This window comes from Daucus carota, chromosome 2, assembly GCF_001625215.2.
Source record: "Daucus carota subsp. sativus chromosome 2, DH1 v3.0, whole genome shotgun sequence".
Classification (NCBI taxonomy): Eukaryota; Viridiplantae; Streptophyta; class Magnoliopsida; order Apiales; family Apiaceae; genus Daucus; species Daucus carota.
Window position 1 is genome coordinate 51,565,243 of NC_030382.2, and position 23,086 is coordinate 51,588,328.

Here is a 23,086-nt window from a genome sequence, read left to right on the forward strand (position 1 = left end):
CGGGGCCACCCAACCACAAGCAAATACATCCTAAATAACCAGCCTCAATAGTAGAAATATTGGCCTAAAATGCATGCAACTTCATCTGCACCTATCTACTTCTTACAACACTACATCATAAATTAAAGAGATATGGAGTTTACAACATTTTGGGAATTTGTCCTAAAAAAGCCCTAGCATTCCCCAACTGAAATATACAAAATGAAACACATATACATATTCAACTTCATTCAAACCTAACAACCTATAAGAGCAACAAATTATCCAAAACTAAGGTATTTAGGGTTTTAAAAAAACAAAAATCGAGCAAATCGCACAAATCGAATAGAATTAAACACAAAATTCACAACTCTGAAGTGAGAATGACAAACCTTCACATGATTAAGCAACAACAAAGAGTGGGGGTGAGAATCACAAAGCTTGGCTGATGAAGGAGAGAGACGGTAATGAAGAAGAGACACGCGCTAGCTCGAACAGTTGCTCAGTGAGTCTCTCACCACTAAGTCCTAACCATTACTTTGCTAAAGCCCAGTAAGCACCGTAATTTTGAAAAAAAGTTTATAAGTGTACCGTATATATGGTAATAAAAGTATGTGGGTTTAAAAGAGGTAGTAAATATGAAAATGTTATTAATTGGGGTAATAAAAACAGAAATAAGATTAAAAAAACAGTATATAGGACAAATTCCCAAATATATATTTTATTCAAAGATTTTTTCCTTCAGCGACTTAGATGAGTATTTTACCTGTTTAATAAAAAAAACACAACATGCGACAGAATTTTGTTATAATTGTGACCGTCAGATACATCATCTGATTATAAAATTTTATGTTGGATGATAACTCCAAATGAACACGAGATATATACAGAGATAGATAAATTTTTACCTTTTTTTTACTTTTGATTATACCATCGATAAATATTTGCTTGGGATTTTTTCAAAAGTATTCTAGTTCCAATTTTTTTTCCTTCAAAAATATGCACCATGTTTGCAAACTCTTGCAACTTGAAGATTAACTATTTTCATTTAGTGTTGCGATCATATAAAATTTTAATTAGCTTTTAATTTACATAGAAGTAATTTAGAAGCATTATTACATGACTTATTGAAGTATATTGATCATAGTATTATAATATGAGAGTTAAGTTCCATGTAATCCACATATTTACTGTAGTATACTGTAGTACCGTAGACCTTCTGCAACTATAGAATGACATAAAAACATTGCAAAATTTATGAATCTTGTTATTTTGTGAAATACATTCTATAAATATCATTATTTCATGAAAAATATTGAAAATCATTTATGTTCGACAAGTAGAACACATATGTTCTGTAATATGTAAATATGTTCTGCAAACTTAACATGTTTTGCAGAATAATGTGTTTTTTCACTATTTAACTTGTAGAATGTTTAGGATTGTCAAATTTTTTAACAAAATAATGATGTTTATAGAACATGATTTGCAAAATAACACATTTTGCAATGTTTTTATGTCATTCTATAGTTGCAGAGCATACGTGGTCTACGGTAGCACAATAAAGTAAATATGTGGACTACATCGAACTTCTATAATATGAATATAATAAAAAATTTCAAATATTTCACTTAAACATACTAACCAACTAAAATTATTATATTTTTTGTAATACGATTTTATTGATTATATAATTTAAATTTTCGCTTCTAAGTATATTTTAAAAAAATGAGTGAAAAAAAGAGAGGAGATTTTGTGGATTCTTTCCGGTATTTATTAGGATAATAATAGTATGACAATAAAAATTGATTCATATTACGAATTTATAAGAGCATGGATGTCAGGTGCATAGCACGTGATATGTAAGTTTGATTCTTTTCTGGTTTGTTTCGCAAGATACGTATACTTATACATAGTTCATAGTACTGAGAGAGAGACAGAGAGAGAGAGGAGGGAGAGAGATGGCACCACCACCAGCAGAATCAATTGAAGATGAGATTAGGAACGAGAAGAACCCTAGGCCTCTTGATGAAGACGATATCGCTCTCCTCAAAACCTATGTACACTCCTCTCTCTTTCTCTCTATTCCCCTAACCCTAATTTGTTCATTTCTTAAAATCTTTATAATTGTAATCGTACTATTAGTCTGTTTCAATTCTAGGGTACTAGATCTTACGACATTTAGGATTGAGCTGTAACTTCAGATCCATATCATCAATTTCTCGTTCTTGCTTATGGATTAACTTATACTGATACATATAGATATCATGTTCACATCTATTAGATTGTGGCTGTATTATTATAATTAGTTTCATTAGCGAGTTTAATTGATAGCTGGAGTTGATTTTGTGTTCGTGACTTGTTTATTATTGGTACGGCTTACAATATTTTTCCTTGATTTTACCTGGTGAATTACAGATATAGGTGTGGTGTTTGGGATGGTAAAGTAAGTCTGTGGATTAGATTTGTTGTTTTAGGTATTGAACAGATTTAAGTAATTGTAAGTTTTTTTTTTTTTTTTTTGGGTTTGGGGGGGGGGGGTGAAAGGTCAATAAAATACAGGGCTTCTAGTGTATATTAGAAGTACTGGTTGCTTCCATATAGTCGATTGGATCTTAGTGTTGCATGGATATTGAATTATATAATTATCTTCTGCAGGGACTGGGACCCTACTCCAACACCATAAAAAATGCAGAGAAAGAAATCAAAGAAATGGCAAAAAAGATCAATGACTTGTGTGGTATATATCTAAAATACATGCTCCATACCTAATGCTAATTATTTCGTTTATTTTTTTTATGTTTAATTTCTATCATTGTTGCACAGGTATTAAGGAGTCTGACACTGGCTTGGCTGCACCCAGTCAGTGGGATCTTGTTTCTGATAAGCAAATGATGCAGGAAGAGCAACCTCTACAGGTCTAGTTTCTTACATGCCTGCCCTTATTTCAATTTCTTAAATTGCAAGGAAGTGCTAACAAATTTTCGCAAGCAGGTAGCAAGGTGCACAAAGATAATCAACCCAAACACGGAAGATGCGAAATATGTTATTAACGTTAAGCAAATTGCAAAGGTTTGCATATATCTAATTTATATTTTTATTTATCCATGTTGCTGTAATTGATGATTTTAGATTGTTCCGTCTGATCATTGGTGTGACAGATACTCTAATTTTACAGTTGTCATATATGTACTCCAATACATTAACACCGGCACTAATGAACAAACCAGCTAGACAAGCTATGCCCCCTCTATTTTATTCGTTTTATATCTGGTAATTCTTGAAAGGGAAGGGTGAAATAAAAAAAATTCTCTGGCTGTAGTTATGTTGATTCCTCCTGTAATATATCCTTACATATTCGATCTTCCAGAACATTTGATATTGTCTAAGGATTGAATATATGAATTCACAACGGTGACTTCACAGACTTTAAATTGTGTGTAATCTCTAATCTCTTTGCGTATATTTATTACTTTATTTTGTCATAATTGCAGTTTGTTGTTGGGCTGGGTGACAAAGTTTCGCCAACTGATATTGAGGAAGGCATGCGTGTTGGGTAATTTACTTGTCTTTTACTCTGTGCTATTTGTAACTCACGAGCGGATTCCTTATTATGCGCTTAAAGAGCCTATAGATTTTTATAATTTGATTTAGTAATGAAGTATTTTTAAACTAATAAAAATTGTTGTGACTTAAAGTATTTTGAAAGAATATTTGATACTACCTCTCAGTTCCTAAAAATACAAGGGTAGATTTTATAACTTTCAAATAGATGTGATTTTTGTTCATTGAAGTTGACATGGGCATTGTAGTGGTGCAATATACAAGTTATCACAAGTATTATATCTTCTGAACTTCATTAATCACATCAATGTAGTTGAAAGTACTATATCACTAACTGATTTTTGGAAGTGCTTGAAATAATCTCCTTTGTGGGGCAGGTAAACTATTTAGATTTTTACCTATTCCTAATCTGGTGCTGTAATCTTTTCTCAGTGTTGATCGGAACAAATATCAAATTCAGATTCCTCTGCCTCCAAAAATTGATCCAAGCGTAACCATGATGACAGTAGAAGAGAAGCCTGATGTTACATATAATGATGTAGGTGGATGTAAGGAGCAAATAGAAAAGATGCGAGAGGTGCGAACATATTGATATTAATTTTGTTATGATTGTTTATGTTGCATCTTTTGCAGTTCTGCGATACTAAATTCCTTTAATCTTCCTTTAGGTTGTTGAACTGCCTATGCTTCATCCTGAGAAGTTTGTAAAGCTTGGAATTGACCCTCCTAAAGGAGTTCTCTGCTACGGTCCTCCTGGAACAGGCAAAACACTATTAGCAAGAGCTGTGGCTAATAGAACGGACGCATGTTTTATTCGTGTTATTGGCAGTGAGCTTGTCCAGAAGTATGTTGGTGAGGGAGCTCGTATGGTTCGCGAGCTTTTTCAGGTTAATAACCAGAACCTGTTTCTGTTGTCAGAAACCTTGCTTGTAGATATATTATATGTAGGAACTTACTAAAGCTTCTATATGGCAGATGGCACGGTCAAAAAAGGCTTGCATAGTGTTTTTTGATGAAATTGATGCCATTGGAGGTGCACGTTTTGATGATGGTGTGGGTGGAGATAACGAAGTTCAACGCACAATGCTTGAAATCGTAAATCAGCTTGATGGTTTTGATGCACGTGGTAATATTAAGGTCTTGATGGCAACAAACAGGTTAAGTTTTGCTATTTCGACTAAGCACTGTTTGTGATTCCTTTTTTGTGTCACAAGTTATATTCTATTCCAGTATGACTGATAATGACAATTTGTGGCTGGGTTATTTGTCTTTGATTTGTTAAATATCCCAGCTTACCAATTATACATATTAAGATGTAGTGATATACATAATATGGTGTTCCAGTTTCTGTGCTCTAGAGAGGAAAGAATAGTTATGGTCTCGTATGCTTTCTTGCTGACCACAATCTTTTTGCGTTGGTATATAGAGTAGTGCTTTTTGTGGGCCTCCTTGTTCTACATGTATAGAGTTTTGCAATACTGTAACTAAAGATGCATTATTGTGATAGGGCTGAGGGCATATCTTTATTTGGATGTACCAGTGTTGCCTAAAAGTTTTCTTCTTAAATTAGAACATAAAATGGTGCAACTGCGACTGTTATTTCAACTCGCTAACTGCTTCTATGCTATCTGTTGGTTGCATATTTTCAGGCCTGACACACTTGATCCAGCACTGCTACGACCTGGGAGGTTAGATCGTAAAGTTGAGTTTGGGCTGCCTGATCTGGAAAGCAGAACACAAATATTTAAGATCCATACTCGGACTATGAATTGTGAAAGGGATATTCGATTTGAACTTCTAGCTCGACTCTGCCCCAATTCTACCGGTATGTTGAAAGTGTTAGGCTTTTTCATCTCCATGTCCAACTCCTCCTATAATAGGAATAACGTTTTTATGTGACCCATCTCTCTTTCTTTTCTCTGTGTTTTTTTGCCAGTATAAATGATACTCACTCTTCTTCAGTTGCAAAATTTAGGTTGAATAAGTAACTTCTTAAATGTTTAAATTTGTTTTATGGTCAGTCTGCCTATTATATAAATATAGTCAGAATTTGCGAAGGACGTTCTTAGTTTCGAATTCTTGAAAGAGAGGTGGGAAATTCTCTTGTCAGAATGCTAATTGTCCCCTTCTGGCCAGCCTGCCAATATGCCATCCAGTTGTGGAAAAGATTTGCATGACAGGTTTCATTTGCAAGCGTAATGGTATCCGATTCACTTGTTGAATCTCGTTTGTTTCTTTTGGGGGGGTTTGGGTAATGCCTGCATTTGCTGTACCTTTTTTTGAATGGGGTTGAGTTCTAAGCATGTAATGTTTATAAATTACCTGCTAGGGCAAGTGATTTATAATTTAGACTTTGGCTATATTATAAGGTTATGATCTTTGTTGAATGATTTGTTTTGTGGATTTTATGTTGACAAGGATTGCAGTGGCACGATCACTATATTGGTCAGGAAAAAATTAAAAGAAACGAGGGGGTCAAACTACCCTTTTCCTTTTAATTTATTGTGTCAATTGGCATTTAAGAGGTCATAGATATCCTGCACTATGTTGCCTTTCTTTTCCTCTGTGTATAGTGTTTGGGTTTTCTTAGGGCAGTGTTGTCTAAGTTGTACAACATAGTTTCTGTGTGACTAAAATTTGATTCTTATATGTAAACAACATTATCTTATTTTTTTTGATTTCTCTTGAATTTAGGAGCTGACATAAGAAGTGTATGCACTGAAGCTGGTATGTATGCCATTCGTGCAAGAAGAAAAACTGTTACGGAGAAGGACTTCCTTGATGCTGTCAACAAAGTTATCAAAGGGTATCAAAAGTTCAGTGCCACTCCGAAGTATATGGTGTACAATTGAGTGAACTTTGTATAATGCTTAATGGTGGCTGAAAAAGAATTAATTGTGAACACATGGGAATCATTTTTTTTCTTCTGTCTAGACATTTGCCTTTTTAGAGTAAAAGTTGCTTCCTTTCTTTTGTTTTCTTATTGTATTGTACCTTTGTGTAATCTCAAGTCATATGGTTTTAATCTTGTCAAGAGCAGATGGACACGTTCTTTTATCATTGTAATTGTTTTCATAAATTGGGAGGGGGGGAAAACGACAGCTAGTTATTTCAGATCCTTACTGTGTTATACCTTCGTGAAATTAGTATCAAGAATATCAGTCATCTGAGTTCAAACTTGTGAAGAGCAGATTGATTTTTGTTTACCCATTCAATTGCTTTTTTAAATCATAAAAAGTAAAATAATTGTCAGCCAATTATTTTGGAAAGGCTATAAGCAGATGGGCTGCTTTTTCAAATAGAGGGAGGGAGGAGGCTGATTTAAAACTTGTAAAGAGCATAGGGTTTTTTGTTTACCTTTTCATTCTCACTTTCTATATTTTCTATAATAATATAATAAACTAATACAGGCGTTTTAGTTGTACACATTATAAAAGAGAGTATCACCAGACTGAGTTTTTTAATTAGATAAGATCTGTGTGCAAATCCACTTCAAGAGTAAAATGATCATATTCACAACATAGTCATGAAAAAGAACGTGGAATACATGAGAGAACTTTAAAAACATATAGTAGGGACCGGCCACTGGCTGCAATATATAGCTCACACTCTTCAATGAACAATTGGACTGCACGTGAATCCCTTGTACAAGAATATGGTTGCAACTTATAGCTCACACCTAGGACCAGAGAACTGCGACTGCTACTGCGATATATGGGTTGCTTGTGTTGGTATTATTTGTCAATCCAGTCCTTGAACAGCAATATCATGTAGATAGGTAGGTTAACTGCAGCTACTACTGTGATCACTCGGATGGTTCTAATTATTCTCCTGATCGCCATATTAGCCTTTGACTTGTTTATTCTAGGTGCTATCTTGGTTGATGTATCTGTTGGTACATGTACACTCACATCTGAAGGCATCAGGACATCTGTATCCTGCATCAACTGTTTTTTGGCTGCTGACCTCATCACAGCATTTCCCCTGTAGCCAAGAAAAATCTATTAGCAAAACAAAGAAAGAAAAGCACATGCATCAAGTGCAACTTGAACAGAAAGACTTTAGAGCTCATCAGGAGGTTACATCAGTCATCACGAGTTTAATCACCAAGATTACAATTTATTAGAATCGGAGTCCAATTTTGAAATACACATAGTAGGCAGCATACTGCAATTCAAAGGTGAAACAAAAGCCTTGCGTAAAGGCTACCCCTCACTGTCTTGGTCAAGTCAGTCTCTATAAGAACAAATTTTAATAATGGTGTGTGAGTTTGTTAGTTTGGTTCAATACCCTATCATTATAAACTTTTACTTTCAACAAAGGAGCAATTTCAAAAAGCTAAGAAACTGTTTGCCCCTCACCACCCTTGGTTAAGAGATTAATCATATTCCAGCTTAGAGCATTTTGTTATTCAAGTTCTTCAATTGTTGCTTCTGGCATGTCTTTTAATAATTAATTGTTATTTCCCCTGTTATGGTAAGCTAGATCCTTATAAGTGAACAGTTTAGTAAGGTCAAAGTTATCTTCATGGTGTAGTATTTATCGCCACACATAAATTATAAACGGTTACTTCCAAATATCGTATACAAATTTACTTCGACCAACCTAGGAAAAAGAAGTCTGAAGTTTAAATAGGTGGATATCATTTGAGTTTCAAGAATATGTTTTAATCAGATAACTTTATTAAAGTAGTTTTTACCTAGTTTTAATAAATATTTAATTTGAAATTTATTGGTTTTCTTTATTCTGGATTCTTATGTTGATTTATTCTGTTTTCAAACAAACCACCAAAATTTATTGAAACTAAACATTCAAATACCTGATAAAATCCATAATTCAGAATATTTCTTTGATAATCATCCACTTCATATTTATAGCTTAATTAGTTTGAAGTTTCAATAAACAGATAATTATTATTTTGGTTTGTGTTGCGAATGTACTGGCCATCTATCTAACCTATAAGGATTTTACTCTATAACACAGAGATTCACATTCAGCACTTACCTTTCTGTTGCACCGTTTTCATTTGATGAAACAGCAGCCTTTATCATTCTCTTGACAAGATGCATTGAACCCTCTGCATCCCAAACCATATCGTACTCGCAATTTTCTTCATCAACTTTCTCTTTGGAACCTTTAAATATGTTGCAACTAATTACACTTCTAATGTAGCCTGTGAAATCAACATGTCCTAAGATAGATACACCACTTGTTGGCCAAAACAGGGCAAGGAGTAGGGTAAGAACAAACTGACACAGATACCTGGCAACGTCAATGAAGCACTTTTAGGTTAGAACCTATGGATTATTTATATATTCATAATATATCATGTTAATAAAAGTAAAAATCACCATATGTAAATGTGTGTTTGTAAAGGAAGAAAGCACAGATGAGTTAAAACTGCATCTTTTCCAATTGTTGCATTAGGGAATGAATGATTCCATGCAGATAATAGCATAAAAGATGGATACAAGTTTCCCTGCTGCCAGCTTATTGTACCTAGAGTTTGCTGCAAATATATTGTCTATCAAAGGTCACATAAGGTAAGGGCAGCATACGCTTAAACAGTAAGATTCTTACTTCCGTTACTGGTCCATACTTGGACGTGTGAGTAACTGTACACTGATCGTGGTCATGACCAGAAAGTACAAATACCTGCTCAGACAGGTAAGTACTTATGTCAAAGTTAGTCCACATAATTTTATAAGGTTTTCATAAAAAGAATTTGAGCTTCGTGCACATTTGACTGATGGAAGTACAAACATACAGGTCTGACAGAATCCAGTAAGCTCTCTGTTTTTTCTTCACTTATATAATTTTGATACCTGTACACGTTCTCAAACATCAAATTTGTACATATTAGCAGAAAGATTGCACTGATAAAATAATATTATTAAAAACAAATAATTAAAGAGATGAAAATTTACAATATATCTTCACCAAGGTCATCACGGCGGACTCTCTGAACAAGAAACAAAGGTATGCATAAGTTTGATAACTAATACAAGCATTTGCATCAACATTCAGAATCCAAAAGAACTGATGAGAGAGTACTACAGAGATCAAGGCATGTGATAGACATTATTCTCTGACATTTACAAGAATCAAGATCCAAAATTTAACACATGTAATTGAGAACTTGGAATTCGTAAGATATTTGTGCCAGCCAATGTATGAAAGGGCATTTGGTTCTCATAAGCCAACGGCTTAGCAATAATTGTTGTTTTTTTTTACTTTTCAGAACTAATTACCCACAACTAACATAAATGAAGAAAAAGATGAAAGGCTTTACCTGGTTAATAATGTTGGAAGAACGGTATGGACCACAAGATGTATCACTACTCCGATACAGTGGGATGTGACTCAACAAAACTCTTGGCACCGAGCTAGAATCTACACATAGCACGGGTACTCGATATTACAAAATGATGCAAACAATGTACCCCTTAAGCAACTTGATATCAGAGTTAGCATCAGATACCCATCGAGACATTTTTTACAAACTTCCACGTAGCAGAAGTCGAGTCCCGTTGTGGATGGCCTGTCAAAAAGAAACATCATGTGCAGTTATCAACTTGTGATACTACTCAAGATTCTTTAACTAGTGGAACCTGTACATTACTACTTGCATGCACTAAAACACGACAGAAGGTCTACTCTATTATTTCTATGGTCTATTGCATGATCATGATTTTGACAAGATCCAAAATATAAGGATTTCCTTTGATCTTATAGCTGGTGCAATCCAACTCTAAAGAGACAGAGAAAAAACAAAATCCATCCTATATCAATTGCAATTAAAACCAGTTTCTCTCTTCCACAAAAAATTCCTAACTTAAGACTGAAAAATAATTGTTAGTTAAAACTTCTGTTGATAGTAAGCACAAAAAAACATCTCGAGTTTTTTGTTTTTGACAATAGAAACCATCTGGAGTTGTAACAACATTATGCTATAAAAAGCGACAGTATTATTTTAGATTAGGATATAATATGATTCTGGTAAGCCTTCCTCGTAACACCTTAATGTATTGGGAGAATTGGTCACTTAACATGGTATCAGAGCTTAAGCTCACGGGAGACTTGGTTTCAGATGCGTGGGATTGTTCCTCTCACCTGTAATAGTATCTGGTAAACCATGGATATTTTCTATTTCATGTCAGTTCCCTGTATCTTCTTCCTATTTAACAAAAAACTAGTTTTCTTCTTCCGAAGGTGGAATCATCCAATATAGACACATTTAAATTTACTGGCTGATTCGCCGCCTTCTGTTGAAGAAAATAATAAACTAAAACACACGTCTCTGTTTGGTGGGGTGGGCTAGAATGGAAGTGGGACTGATTTGAAGAAAAAATAGAGGTGGAAAGAGGATGCATAAGCAGATAGTAAAGGATTATGAGTGAAAGTTACTAATGATAATGTGGCTTGTGGGAGACAGGAATGAGCATCTATTTGAGTTTTGACCTATCTAAAAGTTGGACATATGGCAACATAGGATAAAGATATATAACTGACCATCCAACGTCTGGGCATCAATGGCAATAAAATCAAGTCCTCCAACTTTAAATTGATAATTTCTTGTACCAAACACATTTTCATATCGGCTGAAAACCTGTACAATTTTAAGATTTGTTATATAAGAATCAGTAGCCGATTAGAAGTACAAGACAAAAGAATTGCCCACTATTTGCATGCATGGGTATATATGTTATTTTTCAAATCCATTAGAATTTTTTACGTTTTCAAGCAAAGGTATACAGAGCACTACTACATATGGATCAATTTGCACTGCTTTGTCACAGAAATTACTCTTAGCATCTACGAGTGCTTTAAAAATTGTGAAGTGATCCCAAAAGTTTAAGGCTTAACATGAATATTTAACAGTCCCCCCTCACTCTGAGAGTCAGTTTTTGGGATTAAAGAGTGGATAACTAGGAGCCTAACTTCGGGAAATAATCAACCTAAGGGTTTGCTTGGATTATAAATTGGAGAGGGATAGGGAACGTCTGGTTTAGTAGGGCGGCTGGGTTGGGAAGGGGTAGGCTGGGTTGAACCATTACCTTGTTTGGATGCAGGGATTGAGTTGGGAGGTGTTCAACCCACTGTTTGGATGAAGGGTTAGAAGGCAAGGTCTGGAAATAAGTACGAATAAATTTATTAATTTTCTCTTTTTAAAATATAAACAAGTTTCAAAATTTTAAAATTTATATATATATATATATCAATAATATATACAATTTCTTAAATAAAATATGTACAAATATACTACATATATACTAAACTATAATAAGCGAACATAGGATGTAGGAGTAGTTTGGTTAGATATTTTGGTCATTCTTAAATTACCATTTCTCTGCCTTTTTTTAAAAAATAAATAGAAAAACTTATATAAAACAGACCAACATGCCTCTTCTTGATTCTAATGTGTTCTACTCCAAGACAAACGCAAATGATCATCTAACTATTCTTAACTCTAACACTCTCGCGTTCAACTCCAAGACAAACAGAAAGCTAATACTAGATAAATAATATCTAACAATACTAAATAACTTATAAAATGATGATAAAAATTAAATTAAAAGTAATAAATTTTGATTTTATACGAGTTTAAGGCTAGTATAATTAATAAATAAAGTAATAAATCATTTGGTTGATTAATTTATACAAATACATACAAAATTATATGTGTGTTTTGAGTCAATATATAAATTTGAATGTACATGTTAAGAAATGGACAGAAAAAAGTTGAATATAAGAAAATCATAAAGTGAAAAAGAGGACATCTTAAGTGAACATGATGCACAAACAGAATGGCAACCATGGATCAGCAGAAGCAAGTAACCACTGGTGTTTGGGGGTGTTGGAAAACCCTCATTTTAACTAGATGACAACCCATCAAAATTCGACCCTCCCACCTAAATTTTTCCCAAATATGGATCTAAAATTTCCAACCCAACCCCCTATCCAAACAAATCCTTAGTGTCCAAGTGTCCATTATTAGATATCTGAGAATAATGTGGTTACCAAGGTTTTAACTCTAGACTTCCGCTTTGTTACCAAGTTAAATTACCAAATACAAGAGTATGGTCGTAGTACTAGATATAATTATATTTAACTACATTTCTCTAACTTGAGTCTAGTTCGACCCAAACAAATGAAGTCACTATCAACAATAATACTTTCTCCACTTCAGACCTAAAATAGAGTATGAATTGAGTTTATCAAGTCAAGCTTGGTCCCTACTTGGTTTGCATTACAAGTTTACAACCCTAGATGACTACACGTCTACACATCATATTTGGTCAATGGGTGTTTCTACCTGTATCTTTCCCGCCCACATTCACTTTAATTTTAGTATCCTTCATTTGAAAGAAACATGACAACTTTTTTAGAGTGTACCTGTGGCATATGAGAATGGAGAGCAGAGTAGCCAACGTCATGGTTTCCGGGCAAATGGTAAACTTTGATGTGCTTAACACTGTCAAGTGTATCCAGATCAAAAATATGTCTGAGCCGACTTAAAGATTCTTGCCACCTGTTTGATCAAACAAATTATTAATTCTGATTTTCAGGTAAAAAAGCAAACATAATTACAAACTCGAACTATAAGACAGAATCACAAGTCCAAATCAAATCAACTATACATATAAGGCCGTATAGAATGATTACAAAGAGGCAATATCAATATTCCGACAAGTGAACATCGCCAAATGATTTCACAAACTACTACCAGCTGCAGATTGAATAATAAAGTGATAGTGCTAGTGTATGAATTAGCATGCTTAAATTCTTACAGATGAATGGTCCTAACTATGAAGCGTGGATAATCATTAATAGAACGATCATGTAAAATTACAACTATTTGAACTTTCAAGCATATACATTTCTTGGGCTTACTCTTCATCAGAGAGATAAGGACCTCCATCAAAATAATCTCCAAGAAACAAAATTACATCAGGTTCAAATGGCAGGACGGATGCTAGAAATGCTCTGCGCATGTATACATCTGTATAGAATTGTGCAATCTCAAGAGCTAGCGATTTCGGAGCAACACTAAGGGATGTTCTATCCATGAGCTGTTGAGAATGTGGTATGGTAATACAAAGTTATAGAAATGACAAGACCAATAGTGACAATGTATACTTAAGAAAATACCCCAGAAACAAACCAAAACCTGAGGATCAGCCAGAACTGCCACTTTCACAAAATCATCTGGATACTCTATTCTCTTTATCTGATTATTAAGTACAGAGATTGTCAGTGTAATATATTTTGCAAAATTATTTGGTCCATATAAATGACCTAAAAATTTCTTCCTTTTAATATGGCCAGTATATGAAATCATTTTTCTTTTACATATGCTATGAATGTTTGTATCAATTATTTTGCACATACTTGGTTTTGATTAGTAATCAACAAATATGAGAAATCCTCTCTCTGCCTATAATGTAAGCCTTTGCCCATTACAGAGACGGGAGACCATATAAATCACTATCAAGAAACACACAACTCAAATATATAGGAATATAGCTCAAGAAGAACTTTGAATTATGTTTGGAGGTATAGCTTTAATTCGAATGAGATTAAATTACCTTAGTGATGAATTATCTTGTTCTCAGATAGAATGAGATTTAATTACCTTAATGATAAATTATCTTGTTCTCAGATATTAGGGTTCAATATTACATCATTTGACAAAAAAAAGAGTATATACTACATTATCAAAAAGGTGAAACCAATGTACTTATGTGGATTGTATATCCCTTTAATATGTAATAATTTCGTAAAAATTATGTGATGGCGGCACCTTATTTGCGATATTCCTTCTAATACGTATCATATGAATAAAATTGTGGAAGAGATTAAGGATAAATAATAAAAGTATATTCTGACCAAAACAAATCATAGTAGTAAACAGAGACATAATTGCCACAAATCCACAACTGAGTCATCTATCTCATTACATTCAACCAATTAGAAGCAGAGTTAGTTGGTAGGACTACTTTTTTTTTAAAAAAAAACTTCTATTTCTCTATTCCAATGTAAAGATCTGGAAGTAATACATATAAGCTAAATTTCTATTCCAATGGCATGCTTGCAGCCTTCAGCTCTTTAGCATGCATTTATTACAGACTTACAGCAAATAACAAAGGAGGACAGTAATCAGGAGTTCAGGACTCAAAGCCAAGCAGTCCAGCTTGCTTTCCCTTCAACCAGTCGTTGCAATGCATATTTGGTTAACAGTATTAACGAATTCATATATTTGTTTCCGGGTGCCAAAACAGCATAACTTTTTATTTTGTGCCATCTTGGGCACCACACACCCGTTCTTGGGTTACAATGGTTATTCTCGCCAATTCTGACAATCTGTGATTTACCCTTACGCGTCCTTATTTTCAGACTCATCTGATCAATAAGATTGAAGAAAACTAGAAACGGCAATCATATATGTGAGTTTATATGTCACTTGAATGCTAATCAGTTACGTTTTTGGTATTGCAATTGTAGAGAATTAGAGATTCAAACCCTTTGTATCCTTTAGTTACACATACGAAAATTCTTCAGTCCAAATTAACCACCAAAAAAACTTCGAACTCACAATCTGGAACGACCAGGTATACCGTATATCACTAGATTGAATTTTAAATATATGAAAAACTGACTATAAGTTAAATAAATAAATTGTAAAAAATAAATATTGAAATGTTAAATTTGGAAATAAATTAGTTAAGCTGGAAATACGGAAGATTACTTGGTAGATACCTTGGAAGAAAGATGGGGCCAGGAACAAGTGAAAACAGAAGGAACCCAAAATGCGAACATCTCGCCGTAGAGAAGAGTCAAAGCCCATATCAAGCACATCATCGCCGTTAGATTCCACGTCATCTTCCCACTCCTACTTTTGCTGCGCTAGATCAGCGCCATGTTTTTTCATTACAGTCTAGCAGATCTATCCTTAGATTTCTTCGTTTAACAGAAGTAGCTTTTAGGTTGATACACAGGCATATATTCAGACAAATGAGTATTAATTATAATAAATTTCTTGATGTTATTTTAAGAGAACGATTTTTACTGTATTTTATAACATTTTAACTGTATCTTATTATAACATTTTCTATAAAAACAAATATACTAGAAGATAATTCATTAATTTATATATACTTATATTTATATTCTTAATATTATTATAATTTTATATAAAATGTGCAATCGTGCATAGTAGGTGTAATTGATGTGCGGGCTATGTGCATATTAATTTTATATATTTGGGATAATTTTAATTTTAAAATACATGTGCATATTAATTTTATATAATTAAAACTGTTTTTCATATATTAATTCTGAAAATCGTTTTCCGAAAATAAATTTAATAATTTTGCTATAAATCTTTTTTGCAGAATGGTTCAAATTCTAAATCACCTGCAAAGATCAAAAACATGACTGAGAAAGAGTATACGTCTCATGTTGAGATAAGAGATGACAATGTCTTAGCCAAAACCAAGATATTATATGTTAATGATGCTTTTGAACTTTCTAATTTAACTGGAGCTTCTTTATCTTCGGATGCAATAAAGTCGGGACTGAATACTTCAAGCTTTGCTGAGGTTTGTATTGTATCGACCTTGATCAAGAGTGCTCAATTTTACCAATAATGCTTCGACTTTCTTTGAGTTTTCTATTACATTCTGCAATCAGTTCCTTCGATTTTGTCTTTGTAGAGCATGCTCAACTTATCCAAGACGGGGCCGCGGGAGACACTCCAACTTCTGACAAATCAGTCCACCGGAAGATTAAGATTGTATGTTAAATCATTCATTATGTTAAGTACCGTGTTCAATAAATAAAATAATTCTTATGTCTTTGCTTAAGAATGACGTTGCAACTTTAAATGTAATCGGATATTATAATTATTTATGAAATTTTTTTTTTCATCTCTGAAGGAAGGTTGAGGAATAATTTCTGGAGTGATTTGCTTGGATTTAGCAAAAGTAGGATGGCTTGGATAAAAATTTAATATCTGTTTCTGAATGTAATTTTAAATAAAGGACTTCGCCGTGAAGTTTAAGAATATTACTTTGTTCATCCGCTTCTAATTTAGATTAGTTTCACGACTTTGATTTGTGAATTCCATCTATTATGCACTCTACTAACGTTTAGTTATTAGTTATATCGTCTAAAAAATATAAAATAAGATATATCGTCATGATTTTAAAAACAACATATCACCGTGTGCGGAACACGGGCAAATTACTAGATATGTTATTAAGTACTAATATATCTTTAGACTGGTATATTAATTTTTGATTGTAATACTTGTTTAAAAATTAATTATTTACAGATTATTATGAGAAGTAATTTTTAATTGTCATATCTGCGAGTGATATATTTTTTGTCATCATCAAAAATCGGTTGAAATTTATAAAAAATTGAATGAGACATCAATAATTTCCGTGTGCGATGCACGGGTAAAAAGCTAGTTTTATATAAAATATGCAACCGTGCATAGTAGGTATAATTGATGTGCGGGCTATGTGCAGTATATGTGCATATTAATTTTTTATATTTGGGATAATTTTAATTTTATAATACATGTGCATATTAATTTTATATAATTAAAACTGTTTTTCATATATTAATCCTGAAAACCGTTATCAGAAAATAAATTTAATAATTTTACTATAAATCTTTTTTAAAATTTAACTTATTACTTCTTCTGTCCATTTTACTTTTTGAAAAATTATCACATCGTATAAAATAATGATGAAGTTTTTTCTTCCTTGTCTATATAGTGAATTTAATATCTCACTGTCACAATAAAATTTATCTCAAGATAAAAACGCATAAATATAAATTTTGATTTATGATTAAATATATTTATTTTAAATTGGTTAGTTTCTTTTTTTGAAAGTTAACGGCTACTCAGACTCTCAGGATCTAACTTTATGAAAAATAAACACATGGCTGTGAACCCATTTGGACGAACTTAAATTAACTAAAATATTATATATAAAATAAAATTACATGTTTGAGTTATTTATTTTATGAGATGAGTTATTAAAAACATAGTAATTATAATAATATATTTGTGTTTCTATTTAAATCACATTATTAAATTTCATTGTATAGAATCATAAAAATAAAATAAAATTATTCATAAAAGTATCGTCTACTAATTTTGGCCATTCCATTTAAAATAAAAAATAGAATTTAAGCCCGTCACTTAAGTTGAAGCCAAATAGGCTCTAAAACAATGATATGAAAAAGATAAATTAATTTGCAAAAAAAAAAAAACAAAAAAAAACAGAGCAAGGCTCATCATATGTGATTGTCCTGTAAATATTTGATACCAGGGATATCTTTTTTTTTTTTGACAGAAGATACTAGGGATATCTATATGATAAATTATTTCAATTACCTTAATAAGTTATTTCCATAACCTTAATAAGTTATTTCCATATTTGTTTCAAGAGAATGTAAATACAAAGAAAGTGAGCATTGAGTGGTGACCATAAATAATGCAGGCAGAAGCCTCTTCCAGTCTTCTGGACTTGATGATTTAAGTACCAACATAAGGTCCAGGAGTAAATGCAGGTGCGCCATGTGAATATCTCCACTCTCCGCATGCAAGACATTTTTCAACTTGAGTACTGTTATTTAAGGTACAAAACTTGCAAGACCAAAGATTTTGTTTCTTCGTCGCACGGCTTTCATGCTTTGCAGTTCCGCAAGCTTCACATAACAGAGCTAGTGACTGGACGCATATACATAACATTGTTAAAAATTGATGCTAACAGTGGAATTACAGATACATCAATAAGTTGAATGATTGCATAAGTAGTTCTTTCAAGGAAAACATAAATTTACCTGATTTGACAAAGTACATACACCACACTGCCACATTGGTGCTGCATCTTTACTTTCCTGACTATTTGTTTGACTACTTGTTGGTGCGACTGATGTTTCAGTAGATTTCTCTTTTACTTCGATAGGAGGTTCAATGGTTTCAGGAACCCCATCACTCTCTGAAGACTTTGATGCACACCACAAGTCATCATGCATTCTCCTTTCAGCAGCCATAGCGGCAGCCTGAATTGGGCTAAGTACCGCCCTAATATTGCTATCACCGCCAATACGCCTTGGCCCAGATGGCAACAGGGATCCATGCTTGGCTCTATTTTCCGCAGCAGCCAGGGCGCTCTGGCGTAAGGATGACAAGGGGGGTTGTCGAGAATAACCACCCAATCGTCTCCCAGGAAGTTCAAATCCTTGCTCACATTCCTTAAAATGAAAAGAGAAGGGGTGCTGATAAGTACTAGATATCCCATAATGCAAATTAAGTGAAAAACTACACACTGGGAAATAATAGAGCTCTAACTGAACTATCACTTATAAAAAGAGCATTGTGGGCTTCTAGCAAAAACTTTAATTGTAGCATTACATTGAATATATGTTCAGAATAAGCAAATTAAATCAGTTTCAGTTTGCGAAATATTCAATAATGATATAAATATATCATTTCATATATAGCATCAAAGTTGACATTTTAGACGAGTTCCACACAGGATCAAAGTATTTCTGCTGCTGCAACTGAACTAAAAAAATGTTTTTCAGGAAGGGTAAGGATCACCTTTCTAATTTCATCCAGAAGATTATAGAAGTCGGAATTGTGAGGACCGTGTACATTGTGACAGAGTTCATGAAGCATTGTATCAAGAATTTGATTGTAAGGAAGAAATTCCAACTCATTGTGTGGACTCCGCAATCTGATTTTAACTTCAGCACCTCCACCTACATTCAGCCCCAACAGACCAGGATTCGCAGGGCTGCAAATCAAAATGAATTTCTTGTCTATTAACCATACACATGTTCATGAACAGGTACATTACAAACATAAAGGCGTAAATTAGTTACCAAAATTCATAAAGGACATTAACTTTCCATCTCCGCTTGCGCATAATAGGTTCCACTTGTTTGGCAACCTTTTCGAGAATTTCCCTGGCCTCGTTTTCCCTAACTTTCTTAAGGGTTTTAATTTCCCAAACTTTGTTAAGATCATTGAGATTCATGATAGCGTCAACGGAATCTGTTCAGAGTTTATAATGTCATTCCCAATTATGCTCATAAGATAATATGATGGCTGTAAAAAAATTCACATCAAATAGCTCAATTGAACTATTAGATAATTCAACTCAGATGCTAGAACATAATAGCTTCAATTATCAATATATGCAAACACGACATCCTAATCCTAATATAAATAACAAATACATACAATAAGAAAACAATTCGAAGTCTCTGTATCCGCTAAGAAATGAATGGATTCGAAAAAGTAATATATAGTGATGATCGAATGGTTAACGAATAGAATCACAACTGACCTGGGGATTGGAGTATAAAGATGATCAAAGAACTGAAGATGAAGGGGAACCGGAAACGGTAGATAGCTAGATATATACAAGAGTGAAAGAAGAATAAGCTATCTTATTTGGCAAGAATGTGATAGGTCAGCAATGACATGCGAGCGATGACCAAGAATTACAGTCTAGAATTCACGGGGCAAAAAATGTAGCATAAAATAGGTCTTGCCAGAATGCCAGTTGCCATCACTTAGTGCAAAAATTATACGTATAGAAGTTTTAAGCCGAAAGAAAAAAAAGTATAAAATAATAATGATAAAATATGAATGCAGTTAAATTTTTTGTGTGGATTAGAGATATAGTTAAAATAATAAGGATGGAATGATTGAAAGAACGAAAATTATGTACATTTATTTTTATCAATACCATTTTAGAGTATAAAATTCACTCCATTCCATTCATTCCAAGTGAACAAACGAGTACAAAATTAAAATCGGTGGATATACCAAACCAAACATACTCAGTATATCCCGGTAGGGTCTGAGGAGGATAAAATGTATGCAACCATGCCCCCGGCTTAGGGCACAATTAATAAAATTGTGTGTGATATAATAGTAATACCTTGGCCCATGGCGTTATGCACATCAGACTTATCTAAACAGTTCAATTTGTTGACCATGGGTGATGATGATCTCAAACGAATATATCAAACTGGATTAAAACCTGTGTTGTTTACAAATCATCAATCAATCGACATACATGAAAAAATAGCAAAAATAAATATCAACTTTTTTAATTTCAAAGATGTTAAAAGCAAATTTCAGAATTAGCTTTTTCAAAATACCAAAAAAAAAAATTTACCTACCATTTTTAGTATCAAAATTATTAAAAGAAAGTCTCAAATTCCGAGTTTATCAAAAAATATCTTATAATTTGATGCCTGAAATATAGTTTTTACTTTATTACCAATAATCCCAATTATCATTACTCAGAAGAAATTAAATATAAAAATTTCAGTCTCATTAAAATCACATATTTTTTAATCGGATAATAATTTCTTAAATTGGCAAAAATCTAGTCTAATTTTTTCGTTTGCATCATATAAATTTAAAAAAAAATTAATTAAATTATTTTTTATTTAATAAAAAATGTGTTTTATTATAAACGTTAATATTTTTTAAAGATAAAATTGAATATTATGTATGATATTTGGTTAAAAGAAATTTTTATATTATGCAAGTACAAAAATATCCCCGAACTAAAACCTCATATTTAGCTTTAACCGAAATTTTTAATGAAAAAATAAAAAACTGCAACATATTAATTTTTTTAGAATCAACGGTCACATTTTAAAGTTAGGATGTTTGATGATGAACCAAATTTAAGGATCACAGATCACAATACTCTCAAGAACTAGCTTCTTAACCCGTGCAAAGCACGGGTTGCTTTAAATTATATTTTTAATGTATGTTATATTTTTTTTTCCAAACCAAACCAAACATACTCAGTATATCCCGCTAGAGTCTGAGTTCCGTGAAGACCCCCGCACGATACATAAAATAGTGTGTGATATAATATTAATATAATACATTAGCCCATGACCTTCTTCACATGCGACTCACCTAAACAATTCTCGTTTATCGATAATGGGTGACAATAATCTGAAACAGAGATTTCAAACTGGACAAGAACTACCATTATTTTCACACTTTTTTGAATTAACTTGATTCATTCTTTGTAATCCATCCGGTTCTGCTTCATCTACGCTACCAAAGCAACAACCGTCAATACATTAACCGTCACCAATCCAACCCAATGGAGCCTCGTTCTTGCCTGGGGCTGTTAACGAAACGAATATTTAATGAAATATTCGGTATTCGAATTCATTTAGTATTATTCGTGTTCGTTTATTAACAAATACAAATACGAATTCAAATCCTAAAAAATATTCGTTTCATTAACAAATACAAATTCGAATAGATAAATATTCGTATTTGCTATTCGCTTAATTATTTGGAAATTAAATATTATATATATATATATATTATTTTATATTATATAGAAAAATACTATATTTCTTATTTAATAGGATTGTGGATTATTGTGGGACCAGATATTATATTAAACCAGCCCAGTCCATGTAATAAAAGGTTGAGCCAGTGGAAGTTTTGTTGTATGATCTTGGAATTAATTAAGGCGTATTAAACTTTACATTTTGGTTATAATTTTAATTTTATTTTCTTTGAATTGGATGATTGTAGTCTGTATAATTAGTACTTTATAGTTTGCTTGAATTGGTGAAGCATGAGAGTTTATAACTTTTGTCACGGGCTAGCACTTCAGTTATTTAGTTCCATTTTGTTTTAAATGAGTACCTTAAACGAATACGAATAGTTCGTGAATCTAACCGAATCCGAATACGAAAACGAAAACAAATAATTATTCGGATAATAAACGAAAATAAATCCGAATATATGTATCTAAACCGAATACAAATATGAAAATTAAAATATTCGTTTCGAATTCGTTTCGTTAACAACCCTATAATACCTTCTCCCACCCCCATGTAATACTTTTGCGGACTATAATGATACGAATCCAGAACATCCCACTAGAAGAATATCAGAACATCCCACTAGAAGAATATGGGTACCGCGCCAAAATCATTTAAAAACTGTGTGAAATCTTGCCAAAACCTTCGACGAACTAACATCCGTGATGATCCAATAATATTAAAAAAATTAATTCAAAATTTACATTTATTTATATTTTAAGTCATATTATCTTGATATCTAGATGTACACATATTCTCAAATATTTATTAAAATATAAATATAAAAAATATACACTATTTAAATTTTTATTATATAATTAAATTGTCATTCACCTAAACTTATTGAGAATTTAATATATAAAAAATAAGATTCTTACCGAATCGGAGTCTTTATCGTATAGTTATATATTATATTTATAATTGTTCTATTATATATATATATATATATATATATATATATATATATATATATATAATTTTATTAAATCATAATAATTAAATATTCTAAAAATCGGTCGATTAACCGAATAACCGATAATCAGAAGGATTTCTTAATCCGATTTGGCAAATTTTGCTTAAGTCGATGGTTAATTGGTCAAAACTGGATTAGTCAGTCAAAAATCAGGTAGAATAT

General features: G+C 32.5%; 3 protein-coding genes across 3 annotated transcripts; 1 reads left to right on the forward strand and 2 right to left on the reverse strand.

The window, feature by feature from the left end:
• The first annotated feature begins 1,839 nt into the window (after nucleotides 1–1,839).
• On the forward strand, nucleotides 1,840–6,577 carry LOC108209892 (26S proteasome regulatory subunit 7 homolog A). Its single transcript, XM_017381091.2, has 10 exons — nucleotides 1,840–2,039; nucleotides 2,638–2,719; nucleotides 2,806–2,897; nucleotides 2,974–3,051; nucleotides 3,474–3,535; nucleotides 3,976–4,120; nucleotides 4,212–4,430; nucleotides 4,519–4,700; nucleotides 5,193–5,368; nucleotides 6,238–6,577. The coding sequence occupies exons 1-10, from the start codon at nucleotides 1,941–1,943 to the stop codon at nucleotides 6,393–6,395; spliced, it is 1,293 nt and encodes a 430-aa protein (XP_017236580.1). The 5' UTR covers nucleotides 1,840–1,940; the 3' UTR covers nucleotides 6,396–6,577.
• A 442-nt stretch (nucleotides 6,578–7,019) lies between these two features.
• Nucleotides 7,020–15,567, reverse strand: LOC108209955 (uncharacterized protein C630.12). Its single transcript, XM_017381172.2, has 13 exons — nucleotides 15,304–15,567; nucleotides 13,715–13,774; nucleotides 13,438–13,616; nucleotides 12,940–13,075; nucleotides 11,056–11,152; nucleotides 10,025–10,084; nucleotides 9,836–9,936; nucleotides 9,471–9,505; nucleotides 9,311–9,368; nucleotides 9,124–9,198; nucleotides 8,895–9,052; nucleotides 8,548–8,805; nucleotides 7,020–7,527 (listed from the first exon to the last, which is right to left on the reverse strand). Exons 1-13 carry the CDS (start codon nucleotides 15,424–15,426, stop codon nucleotides 7,278–7,280), a joined length of 1,590 nt encoding a protein of 529 aa, XP_017236661.1. The 5' UTR covers nucleotides 15,427–15,567; the 3' UTR covers nucleotides 7,020–7,277.
• A 2,359-nt stretch (nucleotides 15,568–17,926) lies between these two features.
• LOC108206799 (DNA-dependent metalloprotease WSS1) lies at nucleotides 17,927–20,061 on the reverse strand. Its single transcript, XM_017377209.2, has 5 exons — nucleotides 19,920–20,061; nucleotides 19,453–19,624; nucleotides 19,169–19,364; nucleotides 18,406–18,819; nucleotides 17,927–18,292 (listed from the first exon to the last, which is right to left on the reverse strand). Exons 2-5 carry the CDS (start codon nucleotides 19,605–19,607, stop codon nucleotides 18,098–18,100), a joined length of 960 nt encoding a protein of 319 aa, XP_017232698.1. The 5' UTR covers nucleotides 19,608–19,624; nucleotides 19,920–20,061; the 3' UTR covers nucleotides 17,927–18,097.
• Nucleotides 20,062–23,086: the final 3,025 nt, after the last annotated feature.